General features: G+C 36.8%; 2 protein-coding genes across 2 annotated transcripts; both read left to right on the forward strand.

Annotated features, from left to right (window-relative positions):
* The first annotated feature begins 1,513 nt into the window (after window positions 1-1,513).
* LOC145222514 (protein rolling stone-like) lies at window positions 1,514-3,850 on the forward strand. The gene is made up of 3 exons (XM_080088648.1): window positions 1,514-1,597; window positions 1,964-2,237; window positions 3,354-3,850. The coding sequence occupies exons 1-3, from the start codon at window positions 1,514-1,516 to the stop codon at window positions 3,848-3,850; spliced, it is 855 nt and encodes a 284-aa protein (XP_079944774.1).
* A 3,670-nt stretch (window positions 3,851-7,520) lies between these two features.
* LOC145224526 (insulin-like growth factor-binding protein-related protein 1) lies at window positions 7,521-18,297 on the forward strand. Its single transcript, XM_080091045.1, has 7 exons — window positions 7,521-7,768; window positions 9,317-9,487; window positions 10,125-10,333; window positions 15,661-15,821; window positions 16,637-16,781; window positions 17,249-17,380; window positions 17,462-18,297. Exons 1-7 carry the CDS (start codon window positions 7,596-7,598, stop codon window positions 17,680-17,682), a joined length of 1,212 nt encoding a protein of 403 aa, XP_079947171.1. The 5' UTR covers window positions 7,521-7,595; the 3' UTR covers window positions 17,683-18,297.
* Window positions 18,298-19,420: the final 1,123 nt, after the last annotated feature.

The following is a 19,420-nucleotide window of genomic DNA, read 5'->3' on the forward strand; positions in this document are numbered from 1 at the left end:
ACAGTCAAAACCGTTTCGCACGTTTGGTTGTAAGATTTATTTGTTTACATCATTTTCATGGCGTTAACATACAGTAAAACATGTAGACCCAGTCTCGAATCTTTAAGTCTGGCAACGAGTTTTTGTGTCAATTTTACTAAAATAAGAAACAAATTTTGTGTTTGTAACTTTAATGCACAATTTTAACATCGAAATTAAGTAACAGGAACAATATTTTGACTATGAAACCAGTAAATTTCGAAACGATAAATGTTTCACAGGGTGATAAACCATAATTTAAAAAATGTACTTTTCCGACCTTATACGTTTTAATACCTGTGAAACGAATTACGTTCAAAAATTGTTGTGTAATTATTATATAATTTCTAATAGACAATACCATTGCTTTACTGGTTTTTAGATAGAGATATATTTAGAAGCTGGAATAATTGTCGTTGTTCTTTAAGTTTGTAAACTGTGTAGGCCTACAACAATACTAATTCGCCTAATATATATTTCCGCCGTTTTATGGACATTTTAGGTCATGTGTCCATAAAACGGTTTTTTTACGGCTTCAGATATAATAGCAGCCTGGTAGGGCGCATAGTTTCACAACCTACAGCCACCCATACTTAAAGGAGAGTCAAAAGGGACAATGCCTTTGAGATGTCCTGGTCATTCAACTGTGTACAGTTGTGTCTCAGGTTACAGCGGGTTAAAATAGCGCCCAGTTGCTAAGACCACCATATACACAGCCCCTTATTATGGGCAGTCAGCTTTGTACCTCATTTCGCTGCACAAGGCTGGCGGATAGTCTTTGTAAGTTGTAACCCTTATTGGCGAGTCACATCAAGCGATAGGCATTGCGAAAAACTCTGGAGGCAATAAAAACTGTTTTGACCTTACATCGTTAAGCATTATTCCGTGTTCGGTTTGTTACAAAATAAGAAAACAAAATTAAATACAAGAGTTTTGTGGCCTTAAAGTTAAATACATAAATGTGTTTAAACATATATTTTAATAGCTTGTTTTATCGCTACGGTGGTGCGAGTTTGCAGCCGCGCGATCTTGTTATCGCTGTTTTACGTGTGTGTGTTTTGCATTTTGTCGCTTTAAAAGAAATTTGTCCTGCAAGTTACGTCATTATCCTGATGAAGGCGTCTTGTATAGGACGTCGAAACGTCGATTGTTTACAATAAAACTGTTGGATGAGCAATACTTGGTCATATAGTTTAATTATCGCAAAACCATATTTTTAATATGCACATGGTTTACAGTTTACACTTACCTCACATAGGAAACATGTATCTTTTAAACTTCGGGGCACCTACTTTAATATGCGTCAGATGTTACGAAAGCTTTGTTACAATTGTCTCCATATTGTCTGTTAATGTTGCTGTATCAGTATACAAATATTTATCCAGAATACCTTTTACAAAAAATTTTTTTTACACTCACTTCGACAATAACCAAGTTTCAATTCAATAAAAGTTTAGTGTTCGGATTTTGGTTTCAGCTTTTCAGTTAATTCAAGATGACAAACTGGTTTACTTATGAGTTTCAAGCGAAACATTTTATGTTTCGGGATTGCCCGCAAAGTCGCTTCTACACTACGCAGGTATTTACTAAGCAGTTTGTTTGTTACTACGAGTCAATTTTCGTCCTCGTTTTAAAGTTACAAGACTGATCGGGCATTATAGGTGTACAAATTCGTTTTACTTTTTATGTACGAATATGTAAACACATGTATGGTAATTTTTAAGCGTGTTGCGTACTTTAAAAAAAATACACCTTAATTAATGCCTGTTTTGTACTGGATTAGTCTGTAAAATTAACTGTAAGGCCTAAATCCGAGTTATGCTTTAAATATGGCCTGCTTTTAGCTTGCTTTGTTTGTTAACTTTTGTACATAAGGACTTTAGCCTGGTCACGTATTTAAGTATAGCATTGTTAACGCAAATACCTTTGTTCGCTTTTTTCACAGTGGTGTGACAATGTTTGGGCGATGCTGGCAATCAAAGCCTTCTTTCTCCTATACTGGTTCGCTTGGTTTATTGTATCTGTCGTCTCCTCAAATTCGGAATACTGGATTTTTCTCACAAACTGGGGAGTCATCGTATTGGTGATATATTTTTTGACGTCATTTGCTGTCGTCACGCATGGTGTAGCAACCAGGGAGGCGTGGCAGACTCCCGTTTCGCGGACGTCTGCAGTAAACACGGTGTCGAGATCAGAAACAGTCCCTGTTGTTTTGGAAAGTAAGTCGCAAGTTTGTACAAAAGTCATGGCTTAAAATCGCAAAACTACACTGCTTAGCACAGGGGTTCCCAAACCTTTTTGGTCTGTGGCCCAAATGTCTATTTAATAGCGATTCGTAGGTCACCATGTGCTGTAAATTTGGGCACAAACAAAATAAAACAACTCAAAAACAGGCGAAATGGTTTCTAGCAATTTTTTTTAATGAGATACATGCTCATGAAATTTGGCTATAAGATTCAGAATTCTTTGCAAATATTATGTTTTTCAAAACAAAGCGCATAATATCTACAGTATAACAAAACAGTAGAATCTGTTCAAATGGCTCTGTGGCCCATTGGAAATGTCTTGGTGGCCTATAGCACTGGGCCATGGCCCACAGTTTGGGAACCACTGGCTTAGTATAACTGGCTTGCCTTTTTAGGACGACACTCGTCCAGTGTACTACTGTGACTAAAAAAATCTGAAACACAATAATTTCGACTTTTGAAGTTTATAATTTTGACAATTAGGGTGAGCTTAAATTCATTATTGGGTCAGCCCTGAAGTTTAACTGATACTGGTCAATCTGGCCATCCCCTACAACAAAGCTGACATGTGCAGTATATGAGGCAGGCAACGGTGCTTGTGATTCAACTTTTGGTGGGTTCACCACTGAGCCTGACTAGCTCATGGTTGTGTGCAAGTCCCGGAAAGACTCCTGTCATGGGTTCTCATTTGATTCAATTTTTATTTACTAGGCTGATATGCTAACAGTAATATAATGCTGCTGTATTTCTCAACCTATTTAGTTAATTAACTATTTTTTTTGTTCTCACCAGTTTGCGTAAAAAACGAGAAAAATTTAAAACAGTATTCAGTTGCTAATATTTTTGTTTGTCGTGAAGTGGTCGACGACTCATGAAAACCTTTTCACGAAATCATATGAGTCATATGAACTCGTGAAATTAAAATCGAGAAACACTGCACTATATTCACCATTTGTGTGTGTGTGTGTTTTTTATACCTTCAATGGTAAATAAAAAGTCTATATATTCCGTTTTATATTCACGTTTTCTTCTTTGCATAAAACCTATTGCGGTAGTCCGTTTTTATTTACACTTTTCCTATTCAATTAGGTGAAAAACTTCGATGGTTCCACATCTTTATATGGATGTTTCAAACAGTCGCCTTGGATGGAGCCTTCATTATCACAATCCTTTATTGGACTCTCCTGTCTCCAAATGCATCTGCTGTCAGCGTAAACACCCACGCTATCAACACCGTCCTAATGCTCTTAGACCTTTTCCTCAATAACATCCCAATACGTATTCTTCATTTTATCCATACAGCTATTTTTGCCGCCATTTACTCTATCTTTTCAGTTATTCTGTATGCTACTGGTTACAATGTAGCAATTTATCCGGTTCTAAACTGGGAAACTAGCCCTGGTTTGTCAGCTGGTTTATGCGTCGGTCTTACGCTGGTGGGCAGTTTTGTGGTCCATTGTCTTATGTTTGGTCTTTACCATTTTAGATGGTGGATTGCTAGGAAAACTGTACTTAAAGAGGAAAGGGGTGCCACTAATGTTACTCTTGCTATGGAGGCTGACAACCCGGCGTTTGAAAAGCCTTAAATTTTTTCTTGTCACTTTATAAATATTCTGTTCTTCAGGTTTTAAGATTTTTAACTAGCCTGTGTAACTAGACTTGTACGTCCTAATATTGATACGGTAGCCTATTATATTTTATTAACCGTGTCAAATTTTATGTTATAAACATGTAAGTAACTTACTTAAACTTTTAGGTGTTTTGGTTGTATATTAAGTTTTTAAATGCATTGGTTTCTTTCAAATATTCCTCTCAGGTGATTTTAAGTAATTTACAATATCATATTGTTAAAATTTTCAAGTGAAGAATTGTGACATTGTTTGGAAACGGTTTAGTGGGACATTTTCATATTCCGACAAAAACTATTTACTGATTATTTTGTCATAGAAATTTTATTCGCACTTTTGATGGTGGTTTTATGTTTATTTTTCCTGATTTTGTTTGTTTAAGCATATTTGAAGTTCGTTTTTCAAAGGCACTTTAAAAATTGTTCCATTTTTACTATGTAAGAAATCATGAGTTCTTTTGTGGGCTGTGATTGACTTCTTTGCATTTCTTTCCGTCACGATCAAAGCACTGATTTTGTAGAAAAGTTCCGCAAGTATATATTTAACAACAAAACATTTCTTGATTTTTTTTGTGTTTAATCTTTGCCTTTAAATATCGTAACATTTTACCCAACACTATCTTTGAATTTATTATGCGTGTGTGTTATAGTTACAAATATTACACCAAACTGCGAAATAAAATACTAAATCTGAACCCTAAAAAATCACCTGGAGGTTTTGTTACGCTTGAGTAACTCAGCAATGTGACATTTGTTTTACCGTTCCGCTTGACCGACACAAGTTTGAACTTCACCGAAGCGTGACGTCTTGACCTAAATTCCAATCGAAGTCCAGAAATTTCCGGGTTCTAACTCCAAGAAAACGCTTGCGTTTTCTTGAGAATCCCATAATTTTAAGAAGACCTCTGAACACGGTATGTACGGTGCCAAGCGACTAAAATCTTACATTCCGCAATTAATTACATTTACGTTGTTAGTTAGTTGCAAGTTGTGGTATTTTTCGCTTTTATTGAATTTAGCGTTGTAATGCAACATATAAACAAAAGATATCATAGCTCCACATCTGTCAATGGACGTGTTTCAAACAGTTTGGGCTTTTTTATGACATAACATTTCGGTTTCAAAATCACGAATAGGTAAATTGAGTTTGTTCAAAAAAGCAACGTAATTTTGTTTTTAGCAGATTTAATTTTTCAAAGGGTTTACTTTTTTAAAACCCAGGACGAACCCCGATTATTTTTTTCATGTTTCCATAGGCTATAGGTCAGTGCCCTGGACTATCCCTGCCTAGTTTCGAGAGCAGCAGATCTTTAAGGAAGAGTGTCGTCTAGCAGAAAGTGATTTGTATGATATTTCCGCAAGGTGGCAGTATTCCCCCCCAAAAAAAAATCTGTTCTCCATCTTTACCGGCACACAGACTTTTTGAAACCTGTTCGGGTTGAGTGCTTTTATAGTTTAAAGCTCATAAAAAGGCTAATTCACATTACATGGTATTGTTAGGGACAGTGTCTCGTAACCAAACAAAAAAAGGCAACTGTGCTTGTGATTTAACTTGCCTGCGTGGCTTAGTTGATAAAGCGCAAGTCCTGGAAAGACTCCTGTCGTGGGTTTCAATCCCACCACAGACTAGATTTTTCAGCCCATGCCTGGCCATATAGTCAATGCTTGGTGGCCGACTAATTTGCCTACAATATGCCTGTCGTACTATTATTTCAAAGTAAAAAGTATACATGGCAAACTTGTTGGGATTAATTATCTCCGTAAATGATTTAATCTCTAAATGCCAACGCTATATTTATTAAACAATTGTATAATGTGTTTTGGCATTTTTTTATCCCCCACTTGTCATTGTATAGTTTTTTTTACTTTTTACTTTTCTTTATTAAAGTTTTACACCAATGCTCGATAACTGCCTGACCCAGATGACGTAGATTAGCTTAGAGATCTGTGCGGAAATTAAATGACCCTTAGTAACCCCGATTGGTGGTCACTTCTATAACAACGGACGTACAGGGATCACGAGCCCCAGGGGTGAATGCCAGAGGTCATTTCTCACCCCGTGGTGCTAATTTACCACCCATGTTGTGTCCACAAGCAGGGAAAAGGTTCTATTTGCGTAAAAACAACTGTACAGAGAAGGAATTTATCAAGCTTTAAAAGTTTTAATTAATGTGTGAGCAACGTACTTTGTACAAAACGAAAAATATACACTGTAATCGATTGCGTTTGGTATTTACTTTTATATGATTTAGTGCCATTTTATGTTTCGTTTAGGCATCGCGCTTGCGCAATTGTTTATCCCATTTTTAACCCACAAGAAACAATAATATTGCGGTGTTTGTTATGTTGCTTACAGTGTCCTTAGTGTACTCAGAGAGCTTTCGTGTATGTAACAAGTTGACATGAACACCATGTCTGCACACAAAAAGTCTGCTGGGGTGAATCGAGAGAACCTCGAAACAATCACGTGACGGTTGCTTTTTTCACCACTTCTCTCGTAGCTTGGAACCTCAGTTATTTTTGTCTTTGCTTGGGGCGAGGCATTGATTTTGCTCACAGACGGCGAGCAGAGCCCAAATTTTTTCTGCAAGTCCCGCTGATGAAAGAACAGGTGGCAAGTAAAGTAAGTTTGTAAGCTGCATAAGTAAATGAAACTTTAGCAAGGCGTTCAGCAATGGAAATGAAGGATTGTAGACTAGTTGAACTGTGAGATTAGTTGTCACAATTTATTTTAATACCTAAGTTGGGTAGATACGTTGCAATTGAAATGTCTTTTGGTGGCATTTAGTTTTCTGCTGTGTAAGTAAATCATTCATGCGCATATTGTATTTATTTGGACCAACTGCTTGCCAGTAAGGAAAAAGTTATTTTTGTGCTTTCAAATCAAACTTTTGTTATTAAAACTTGGCTAGAACACAATTGTACTATTATAAAACGCCTAAATCGGTTTTGTATAGTAACTGCCGATATAGATAATGTCATTTAGGCTGAACAAACTCGCATTTTTGGTATCGTTATTAGAATTATATTGGGTAAAACTATCTATGAATTTGTTTGTAAACATGGCGGTCCAGGCGCAATGCAAATACAAGTGAAAAAAAAACACTTAACAAGACTTATACTTAATTGGATTCGTAACTTAATCCTAATCCTGGATAAGCAGAGACGCCGCTAAAGTTGTCGAAGTGTCCAATTTATCACCTGTCCACGCCTCGCAGAATTCGTTTGTGTACAAAGTAATTTATCATCCTCGTATGGGAAGCGTGTGTATAGTTGGGCTTTTACCGCACACTGTGATATTTTATGCAATCAGTGAGAATTTCGAAGTGTTGTTGCAGGTTTACATGACTCTCAGACATTTTATGCTGAAGAAACACTATAACCAACAAAATTTTAGTTATTGAAAAAAATTTCGAGCACATTCGCTTTTATCATTAATAGCCCTAAAAACACGCAGTAAAAGTTGCACCCCAAAACAACACATACGCACTGTTGTTTAACTGTTTTACATGATTTTACCAACTTTAGCGTTGGACTCAACAAATTGTGTTTTATTTAACATAATACATTAGGTCTTTAACCGTTTTCCAAAACTTTATTTATTTCTTGAATGTTGAACCACCAGGACAAGTTAGGCAAAGAAATGGTATAAAGTTTTCATAATTTTGTCTGTACAAGGCGGTCGTGAACGGTTGATTATTATCATGGCCAGTCCTGGGGTTTTCGTCTGTTTGTCAATGGTATTGTTTGGAGGCCTTCTCGTCGTGGGAAAACCCCTAACACACGACCTTACCCACGCCGTAAGGGCCCTGGAGGATCACGTGATCAGTTTAAACCGAAACGTCACTTCCGGCTTAAGAAAACACTCAGGAAAAAGGTGACAAATTTTTGGTGTTTGCATAAAAAAAATTAAAGAGAAGATTGCAATAAAACTGTAGTAACTTGTATACCATCTAACTGTCCTAAAGGTATTTTATTATTGCAAGCTTTTGTTTTTAGGTTATTGTTTTACAAATATAAGTAACATTAACCAGCAATATGCAAGGTTTAAGGTAAAATAAAAACTTTTTTTTAATTTCTGGATTGTGCGTTTCAAGCGGCCAGGTGCGAATCTTTCTTCTGTACAAACGTTTTATTGTTGCCAACCACTTAAAACTACGCAAAATCTAGTAATTATATTGACGGGTTTAATAGGCTGCGAGGCAACGCAATTGTAATAGGCAAGACAGAAGGTATTACACCAGCATTTTTGAACAATATAGAGCACTGTGCTGATGTAAATTGTATTTGAAGAAAGTTTCACTGCGAACATGACCAATGTATACGTAATTTTGCCAGAAGAGCTCTATAAGCTTGATATTATATCTGGCAGCAATAGCTTGTATATGTAAGTAGTGATAGCCTAGGACGGTGTATTATTACGAAGTATTTGAAATGTCGGAAAGTTGTATATGTGGTATAGTGACAAAAAAATGTCTTTCTTTTCTATCAAAAAGTATGCTTAAACAATTTTTCCCCATAAAATCCACAAATAAAAAACAACTATAATTTCAACCGAATAGATTTGTATTAGGCATCCGGTCATTACCTCTCAACAGGCGATGTGGGAGTGCTAGTGAATGTTCACTTTGACCTTTAGCTGTGAAACGAGATACCTCTACACCGTTTGGGCGTTAACAAAGATCTGATAATAATCTTTTTCCCATTTCTGTCAACGCTTAAGGCGCCAATACAAGTTCAGTTTTCCGTTAGTTTTGACCGCAAACTGAGACCTCGTTGGGTTCCGTCGAATTTCATGTTGTGTATTGTATATAATTTGCGGAACATAAAATCTAGAGTGTATAAGCTAGAGTGTACATATTTTAGTGATTTGTCAAAACTGACGACTATTTGACAATGCCCTTTAATCTAAAATTTTCCGCTGTTGTTTATTGATAAATCTAAAAAATTTCCGCTAAATCTTATCTGTTATTGTTTATTGATAGGTGAAACGATTTTCTGTAACTGAACGGTGTGTATCGTTTGTTAATCCTACTTATAGGATTGTTAAGACACAGCCATATTAAAAAAACATATTTTTTCTGTTTAGAATGTATATAAGGCATTCTTGTCTTGTTTTAATCCGATTTTACAACACTCTGTTGCACAGTTTACAACTTAATGAAGTCAAGACAAGAAATACCTTACAAAAACGCTTTTTTGCACCTTTTGTCAATGCCATTTAAGTGTTTAGAAACGGGTGTAACTGATGTGACCCCTCATATCACTGATGATGGAATGAACATTTGGCGAAACGTTTAAAAAAATAAAACATGTCCCTTTTTGCGTATACTTTGGCCGTTATAATTGTCATTAAACCTCATTAATAGCTCTTGAAACTGGTTTACAAGACAAAACTAACTATAAATTTGTCCCTTATTTACAGACACCCGCTTCTTTTTGATTGGACGACATCCTGTGGAAAGTGCGACCCCGAATTATGTGAAGATGTCCCTTTGAATTGTCCCAGCGGGTTAATTCGTGATGCTTGTGACTGTTGTTACGTGTGCGGCAACCTTGAAGACACGGCTTGTGATACGCCTGGTCAAGTTTTTAGGTTTGTAAATTATGGATCAAAAGTGACAAACAAGTGTTTTGTAAACAAATGGTTAAATGTTATAAATACGTGGGTTCGAATCCCACCGCAGGTTAGATTTTTTAAGCCTAAGCTTGGTCGTATGAGAATTTTGATTTGTTACAACGCCTTCAATAGGGATGGCGTATTATGATTCCTACACGAATGTGCCATGATCACTGCTGGTCTGCTTGAACGCGTCAGGGCTGATCCCAGTAATGAATGTAACGTGTGTTTGTGCAAAATTCTGTGATTTACCCCAAATTTTGAACATATTTACTCGTGTATAAAGGACATTTGAAAATTATGCCTGCAGTTATGCTAAATCTGGGTATTTTTTGTTTATTCTAAAGTTGTAGACTTGCCAAAATTCGAACCGAACCCGAATTACCAAACAAAAGCGCGAATTGTAGGCCAGAATCCCCTTTTTATTCAAACTTAAGACGGAACAGGTGCCAAAAAACTTCAGCCCGACTTATAACTCTGTGTGGTCTTTGGACCTGGCAAATTTACCGAGGTGTAGACAATATAGACATTGGCTTAAATGTGTTTGTGTTTTAAGCTTAATCTTTAAATTTTAATGCCAAACTTTTTTTTCTTGGTTGTCCAACCTTCATAGATTTGGCGAATGTGGAAAAGGGCTAGTGTGCAAGCCCGTATCTCCGGAGCAACGTGGATTGGGGGAGTCTGACGCCTACTGCGCATGCGCGGACAACACGGCGATATGTGGAAGCGATGGAAGGACGTACTCCAACCCCTGTCGCTTTCGTAGAGCTAGTGGAAGAAAGAGAGAACTCCGTAACTTGCACAAAGGACCTTGTTTGGCAGGTTAGTGATAAGCACAGTTGCCATACTGTCCTTATGTCCAAGATTGGTGGTTCTATTGTCATGATGGGCACCCGCATTTAATATTAAATCCTAAATCATAAGATATTTTCTACATACAGTGTTTTGACCAATGACCGCTTATGTAGCCATCTAACAGGGCCAGTTTATTGGGAGTAACAGTCTAAAAAGCCATGCCAAACCATTTCGATGCCACAACTGGACATAAACCACAGGAGCTTACCATTTATAAGACATTTTCGCTCTGCAAAAACGATGAGTTTGTGGCACGTTTGAAAATCTTTCACAAAAGTTTTCCGCATTGAATCAAAATTTAGTATCTAACACCCCCTGAGTAATTAGCTTTGCAGCATAACTGATTGTTTTTAACAACAGTCATTTATTTCAACCTAAATGTTTCCACAATGATTTGTGATCAGGTATTTAAACACAAATTTATTCACCAACACATTATAGTTTCCTAATGTTCATTTGTTCCTAATGCCACAGCAAGGGGGGTTCTACATTTGAGGACAAAGTTTATACACTCACTTGAATTCGCAAAACGCCCGGTTAGAACTATATACAATAGCTATAGGGAAAGCGAAAAACCAAAATCAAATTTCGGGTCACATTTTTGTACCCACGCTTATCAGTCCTTATCTCTGCAAAAATCTTGTCCAACTAAATCAACTCGCGAAGTTTAACATGCAGAGCTGTCTTCAGCCGTGCCCGACATGCCTCTGCATTTGCCCTGTCTGCCAGGTGAGCCTCAAGATCCTTGGTTTTTCAGCGGGAATTTGGGTTTGTTTTTCCCGCAGGTGTTGATTGATGTTTAACTGGTCGTTTTCGACACGACAAGATAGCATTCTATCATCACCTGCGATAGGGATCAACTTTTAGCGTTTTAGCGAACTTGACTGGAACTTTTGATGAAAGGTGATTTGGATTAGTTATGGCTCAAGGTGTGTTATTGATCCCAATGTAATAACTTTAAATGCAAATTTTCTTTCGCAACCTAATGCACAGCTTTTTTGTAAAAGTGTTGATAATAAAAGGATGATTATGATACTGAGTTCATCATCACATAATTTGCCAAAAAACGTGAATGAAGATACATTTTTTTACCTTGCACAAGCTTAAGACTTGATACGCCATACAGAGCCGCCTGTTTTCATCTGTCATTACTCTTGCTGTCGAGTAATTTCGATGTAAAAGGCGCAAAGTCAAAAACCTGTACTCAGTGTGTTACCGTTCACACGTTGCTAAACTCAGTTTAAAACGGCGAGACGACCTTTAACTGACAACAGAGGCATCAGAAAACATTATATTGTTCACCTTTGCCTTCAGCTACACGCAACTGGTTTCGGAATGTCAACAAACAGTATAGGAGACGGTTTTAAGTCGTTGCTAGTAGAGGCGATGAGATGATGCTTCTGCTTTTACACACCGACAAGTCTATGTCCATACTTGCTTTGTTGTCACAAACCGAACAGCTGCTGTACTGTTTTGTCGCTAATGGAAGGTTTGAGCCGACAACTATTAATGTGGCTTGAAATTGACTTTATGGTTTTGACTGAAATAGAACCAGACTTGCTGTTCAGAATGTATTGACCTAGAACCAGACTTGCTGGTCAGAATGTATTGACCTAGAACCAGACTTGCTGTTCAGAATGTATTGCAACAAATTATTCAGAGAAAATCGAATCTTCGCATAAAAATCATCAATTCCGCCGAAGAAATTCGGAAAACCAATAAATCGGAAAAACTACAACAAATGGACATATACCGATGACAGACGATATATTGATGAAACGAGTCAATATTCCGCCCAGCAAAGTGAATATTTTCCTTGTCAGTTTGTGTAAATTCTACACGTGGTAATATTTGCAAAACACATGACATCATCGTCGTAATGTCCAGAAGTTTGTTTGCTTTTAAACCAAACAACAGTTACCAAGCAACAAAAAGTTTAAAACACGTTTTGTTATTTGAGTTTGTTGGGCGAAAAAGTTTACGAATGTTATAGTTTGGAATTTCTGCAAAGCTATTACTCAACGCATGGGCGTGTTAGGTATGTGTATTGAGGCCCTACATCAGTGGTTTAAACCTTTTACGCCAAATTTATCCCTTAACAATACAACACAATTTCATACCTCCCAAAAAAAAACTACAGTAGCTGCTAAAGCTAAACCATACAAAGATCATTTGAAAAAGATATTTTATAACCTTCACAGGTTGTTTCCGAAAAATAAGTGTATATTTACAAACCATGTGTACAAATTAAAGTGTATCCCTTCCCTCTGTTTTTGTGGATCCGAAAGTATTTAGTAAATATAGTATTTTTTCACATAGGAGTTGGGTCATTTAAGCGTTTTGCAGTCTGAATTTGGCAGTACTTCTGGGGTCCAACGTCCTACGTTACTCAATTCAAATTTAGCAAGTACAGTCGTAAACGTTATTTTACTTCATGCTGAATATTGCTGACTTGGCAAATTTACCACACCTACCATTCTCTGCCGTTTCCATCGCTCCAATGTTATTAGCTATAAGCAACTACGTATCGAGTAGCGAGCTGACATCCTGTAAATTAATTCCCATGACATTTCAAGCCGACTGTCGTAAGATACGGTGTCGCAAAATTCGGTCCAAAATCTTAAAGTCCGATTCCCCACTTTTCGTCTGGAGTCAAATTTCGTAACCCGCGTGATATCGTGTTTCGATTTAAGTGGCAGAAAACAAACAAAATATGAGATCGCGATTTTACGCTGAGGCCTTTCGAGAAATATTACTTTACTTGGCGACTTAGTTAAGTAGTTTTAGGGAAAAGATTGAAAGTTTTTTTTAACTTTGCAAAGATTACAAATGACATGAAAAATTGCTATCCTATCATTTAAATTCTGATTTATTTAAACCGTTTTTAATGTTAGTTTACTCATTTTCATAAAAAATCATAACCATTTTGTATTTTTTTATGAGCAATATAGCTAGCAATCTATATCGTATATATTAGCAATACAAAACAATTGTTCTCAAAGTTTTTTGCCCTCTTACGTGTGTTAAATTTCAGTGATTCACAGAAACGTATAAAATCGTAGCAATAAACTTCTGAAGGAAATTAAGAGCATTTTTGCTGTTCAGTGGCAAAATTTACGTTTGTCTACAAATATGCCTAAACAACATTTATTTTGACATCGCATCTTTTACTCTATAATTTGGTGCTATGTATTCCTTGGTTAAGAACCTTTGAGACTCAAGGATATTCTTGTGTATTTGGCATTAAAGGCAATGTTTTTTCCAACTTCTATTTGGGGCCAAATTCAAGTTGCCCATTCAAGGAGGGTAATAACAACATAGAATTACAATGTGCGTCTAAAATGATTCCAACATTGGCAATTTTAACTTTCTTCCTATTTACTTTGTAGAGCAGTGGTAGGCAACCGCCGGTCCGCGAGGAGTTCGTTACCGGGCCGTATAATTTTTTAGGTTAAATGCTATACAACATTCTCCCAATATATTCCGGGAATGATAACTAATTGAGGCGTTTTTATTGCTAAGTATTTGTAGTTTTTTGAAGTCCGGTCCGGGATAAAATTTCAGTTTCAAAAAACGGTCCGCATTGCAAAAAAGGTTGCCGACCCCTGACATAGAGGCCATGTATAATGCAAAATAATAGAGAACATTTTAAACTGGTTCCGTAATTTGTCACCAATGAAGTAATCCATCATAAGTTACACTACAAAATTTGGCTGTTAAATAAAATCACGACAGTAATCAGGCTAAAATTTGTCTATAATGGCCTGTAAATGTCGCTTTTACCAGTAAGTTTGGCGCCGATAATTCGCTAATATAGTTGCTAGCCTCTTGCGTACGTGCAAATAGATCAAAGGCCATTTTAAACGTGTTCAAGAAAATCCTTGTAGCAAGTATTGCATGAAATCCCTTTAGCTTCAACCTCTTACTTCAATCGTGCACGAACTGCGTGTGCGTCCAGCCGTGACGACAACGCCTGAACTTGCGTGATGAGAAATGAATTGAAAAGTATTTTATCTCTATGTTTCATCGTTGTTTTGCCTTGCAACAGAACCGAATGCAGCTAAAGGCTTGAACATTTTCTTCTTAGTTGTGGCTGCAATTGAGAGCGTGCAAAGTGGTGTTTGAGTAATAACCGGAAAATTGTTAAACATGGGTTATTTTCGTTATTAAGGCGCACAAAATTGGGTCTTTTATCAACTTCACAGGTTTTATTCCCAAAACTGAGGTATCTTTTTACAAGTCACACGTAAAAATTAAAGTAAATTTCAAGCCCCGTTCGGGAACTAGTAATGCCTTAGTGTTATTACGTGAACTGTCTGGAAAAGTGCAAAATCTTAGCTTGACGTAAATTTTAGTGTATTTTTGCACAACCATAAGCAAAAGTATGTAGCAATTTGTTTCTATAATTAAAAACGCATTCGCTTTGCTTGTCAATACTGCGAATTTTTATATTTATCCTCGGTGGAAGGCGCCGTTGATCTGTCTGTGTTATTGCAAGTAAATTAAATTATTTCTTATTGAATTATTTGGACTTTTAACAAGCTGGTGACTGAACTTTGATTCAATCCATCAGATCCACTGAGTTTGGCGCGATGCCGTCAAAAGTTTCTTGCTCAAGGAAACGCTAGAGGTCGAGACGGAGTTAGAACCAACAATCTTGTGAACACAAGACGTGCACTAAGAAATCGGCCATTTTGGGTTAAACATGTATTTACTAACACTGAATGAAAAAATCTAGGTCAATATGAAATCGTTTTTTACATAAAAAGGCACCGTTTTCAACAAGATCCTACGTCTTGCCATATATGAAAATGCTTGATGACCGGTTGATTAGGTATAACGTCTTTAATGCGCCTGTTGGCACTATAATTTTAATAAGATTCATTTTCACTTTAAATTTGTTGCCATTTTAGCTTTATTACGAACTTTTTTGAGGTTTCCATCTATTTTGAGTCTTGCCATTGACTAGGTATTGCTGTTGCGCTTTTTACTATCGCCCATTTCCCCATGTTGCTCTACTATTATTTTAGTGTTGTGATGTGATAAACGTTAAACTTTATCCAAACTATTCTGTACCGTATAATTTCTGAGGCTTTTATTTTTTGGGGGCCATTAAAGTATTTTTCCATGTTCTTTTCAACAATGTGTCCTCCTTTTGGGGGATGGAAATATGGTAGGCCTACTCTACTATTTACAACCGACTTTGCAATGGTGTAGTGTAAAGTTTATGCTACATTATTGTAATGTGTTGTTCTGATTAAAATGCTATACCATACTCCTTATTTATTCCGCAGCGCCGCTAGTGGAGATCCCGCCAATGAATCAGACCGCTGAAGCAGGGACGACCGCTGTCTTTAGCTGCTCGGTTTCAGGTTTTCCGCTTGCTTGGTTTGAGTGGCGTCTCAATGGTGAAACTGTTTTTCAGCCTGGATTAAGCGACGACGTTGTGGTGCAGGTAACTTCAAAAGTCCTTCCCACCACTGCGTAGTTTTGCAAGTTGACAATAAATGTAGTATTGTCGTTGCTTATAACCTCTAGCACAGTGGTTCTCAAACTGTGGTACACATACCACTTGTGGTGCGTCAGGGTATTTCAGGTGGTACGCGAGTAGCTTTCTGCTATACCTAATTCAAGCCATATCAAGAATTGCTGCTCAACTGACCCAAATGATCAGCCCAGTTTTTGCAGAACCAATGTCTAGGACGTTTTTTAGGAATTGCTAACATGTTCGTTTCATAAACTAGCTATAGTGTAGTCAAGAAGAACTCTCGGTCTACCCATTCACACCACAATAAATGATTTTTTATTTAAGGTTTTCAATTGCACAACTTTTTTTCCGAATTAATGTTATCTGTTTTTTATTTTGTATTTAACTTAACGACAACGCCGCCAGAAAAGTAAAAAAATACTTTGCCTATTACCAACAGCAGTTTTAATACGTTCCTAATTAAACGTATTATTAATGGCAAACTTGTCCGCGCTTTTCTTAGAGTTACGGTAAGTTCAAAGCTAAATAACAAACCTAATATTGGCATTAGTGTAAAACCGATATTTTTGAGCCAGTTTCACCTGTGCTGTATGTCCAGTTGTGGCATCGCACGGACTAGGTGATGCATGGGGTTGTACCCTGTGCTCCCAACAAACTGGAGTGCCGTTGAATGGCTACACTAGCCAATGCGGCCGATCTCTCGTCACCAGCTGCACTGATGAGACCTTATAGGTCGAAACAGTGTGCACTGTCTGCAGCTTGATATTTTTCCAATGTTACAGATTCGTACTGGACCACTGAAGTACCAGGTTACAACTTGGCTTGAAATAGGAAAAGTTCGTTCCACTCAATCAGGAGTTTATCAATGTATTGCGAAGAACGAGTTTGGTGTAACGAACGCATCCGCTCGATTGGAAGTTATACCAGGTGAAGATAGAGTTTGTATATTTTCGGTAAAAGTTGCCTTTAGCGCCACTCGCTATTTCAATTAGGTTCCAGCCTTCCTATTGTAGGTGCTGCAAAGGTGGCGGTTTTGTAGCCCAATTGGGCTATTGTAAACATGGACCTGCTGGTTGCGTTTTTTAGGCGGGTTGTAAAAAGACCTGTTTTGGGGTTGCATTCTTCTTGTTTTTGATTTTATTTGTAGTTAGACTAGTTTTGACAAGCAGAGTTACGTTTTATAAGAATTTTTCCAACACTACTCCTATGTCCTTTCCTCATGCAGCAGTTCCGCTTTCTTAACCCTTGTAGTCTAAATTTCCTCTTTAGCTGAAGTAAAATCTGAACGAATTTCAAATTTATTTTGTTTTGGGCCGGATCTCTGTTTATTTCCTTTTAGACCCTGTTTAGAATCTGTGTTTGCATTTTATGTTAAACCTGGTTGTCATTTTTAGGGGACCACGATATCGCCAATTACTACGTTTACCGGGGAAACCAATACGACTTTTCGGAAAGTTACCACAAAAATCGGAAACCCAACAGAAAAGCTTACGATTCATCTTATCTTCGTTCCCACACAGTTTACGGTAAGTTCCGTTTTTTCGTTTCTGTTTCCTTTCTACCCATTCCGTAATTTCTTCGAAACCATATCCGCATTTCCTAAACAGGGGGCTCTTCGGCTTTTCTTCAAGTAAAAGCGTCGCCAACGCATCAAATGTCGTCACAACCTGACTTTGATGTCACAGACCATAATGACGTCAACAGTGACGTCTCTTCTGAAATAGACGACTTGTTTGTGAGGACGCTTCATACAATGGCAAGGCCAAAAACGTTTAAAGATGTCTTTTTCGACGACGACGATTTGTCAGAAGGTTCTGGGATAAATTAACAAACCTGAACAAAATCTGCAAATAAGCTTTTGTGCGGTTTAGCCAAGCAAAAATGCTAAAATCGACTTTTTTTTAATCCAAAACCAATAGTTTATAAATGTTAAATAATAGTTATATTTTTTTACATCATTAGTATGAAATGATGTAATAAACTAGTAGGTATCGCGTTACGATTATAGCTTTTCCATTTTATATTATTTGCCATTTTTTCGATCAGCATATATTCCTTTGTAGCTGTGGACCATAGAAAATCCTTTTTAAAGTTTTGGTACGGCAAACGGAAACAAATATTAATAAATTAAGAATTTTTGTTAAACTGTATTTGTATTCTTTAGACACTTGTTTCATGTGCATTACGTATATTTATTCTTTTATCGTTTAACGTGTCTGCAAAAAAGTCAATACAGAAAAACAGCGAATTATTAAAAAATGGACAATTGTGTCGCCTATTGTTTCATATGAGGTTTATTTGATGGTTTTAAAGAATTCAGCGAAAAATGAAGCTTTACAGTATTCTACGCGTATTACCCGCTATATATGTGATGAAATATTTTGTCAGTTCTTCCTTATTTTGATCTTTGTTATCTTGTTGCTAAAACAAACTTTTGCTTGTTTTTGTTTTAAACGTGTAACACTTGCCATACATCCTTGCAGAAAAGAAAGTCGGTAGCCTCACACTGGGTGATACAAAGAACCTCACTATGGTCAATCCTCGTATATTACGTTTATCTAATCAGTTCAATAAGCACTTAACGACAAAACGTGGAAGTGTATAGAGTTTTGGCCATCGAATACGTTAAGCAACACGACTTGCAGAAACAGCAGTTAAGACAGAAACACTGTTCTTTCTCGGGTAGACGAAGTCAAATGCAAATATGTCGTGAATTTTATACTTTTATGCTTTAAATTAAAGTATAGCGCTTTTGCAAAAGACATTGCTCTTCTGATGCCTTTACTATTTACATCGACCACAGTCAGTATTAGCTACGTGGCAAAAGAATGCTAATGCAAGTTTTAAATACATGCTACATAACCATAACCAATCGAATTATTTACTTGTTAGATCGATGTCTTATTCCTCTTAAGGTACAAAATGCATATTTTTTGAATTGCTAATGTTGCATGTGTATACATAAGAAGACTTACCGAACTTGTATACATAATGTATGTTTCTAAGTGCATGTAGAGACAAAAATTTAAATCTTGTTTTCATGCCTTGTGGTTAAATAATGACAGGACATTATGTCTGCTTGAAGCGTAAAATTTTTATGTTCGTTTATTGAAAATATTAAAAACCATACAAACAGTATTACAAAACAATGTGAAACACTGTTCTGGCTATGTTTTTTTTACTGTTATTGTACCTTAGCGGTTATGTGGCAAACATTACCCCTACATGGACTGGGCATTGCATCAGGTTTGCATTGAGTGGCCGTTTTGTTGTGTATTCTGTCGAGTTTTTGCTTTGCAAACTAAGGGTTCGGTTAGTTTCGAACATTAAAACGCTGTAATATGTCAAACAGTTAAATACAAGCTCTTTCTAATCTTTTACATTCATGCGATCTAAAATCCTAAAGCAAATTTTAAAGGTAAAAATATGCACATTGCAGTATTTAACTGCATTAACCATGCCATTTTAGGGAACAAACGCAAACAAAATGCACATGAACAACAAGCTTAAGCGCTAATGGCACAAATGTTAGCATATAGGCCTATCGGAAGCTTGGGTGTCATGGG

The sequence above is a fragment of the Phallusia mammillata genome, chromosome 4, assembly GCF_965637545.1.
Source record: "Phallusia mammillata chromosome 4, kaPhaMamm4.hap1.1, whole genome shotgun sequence".
NCBI classification, from domain to species: Eukaryota; Metazoa; Chordata; class Ascidiacea; order Phlebobranchia; family Ascidiidae; genus Phallusia; species Phallusia mammillata.

Coding starts and splice junctions, on each gene's coding strand:
- LOC145222514 (XM_080088648.1), top strand. CDS start 1,514: ATGACAAACTGGTTTACTTATGAGTTTCAAGCGAAACATTTTATGTTT. Junction 1,598..1,963: donor GTCGCTTCTACACTACGCAG/GTATTTACTAAG, acceptor CTTTTTTCACAG/TGGTGTGACAATGTTTGGGC. Junction 2,238..3,353: donor AGTCCCTGTTGTTTTGGAAA/GTAAGTCGCAAG, acceptor CTATTCAATTAG/GTGAAAAACTTCGATGGTTC.
- LOC145224526 (XM_080091045.1), top strand. CDS start 7,596: ATGGCCAGTCCTGGGGTTTTCGTCTGTTTGTCAATGGTATTGTTTGGA. Junction 9,488..10,124: donor ACGCCTGGTCAAGTTTTTAG/GTTTGTAAATTA, acceptor CAACCTTCATAG/ATTTGGCGAATGTGGAAAAG. Junction 16,782..17,248: donor TCGATTGGAAGTTATACCAG/GTGAAGATAGAG, acceptor TGTCATTTTTAG/GGGACCACGATATCGCCAAT.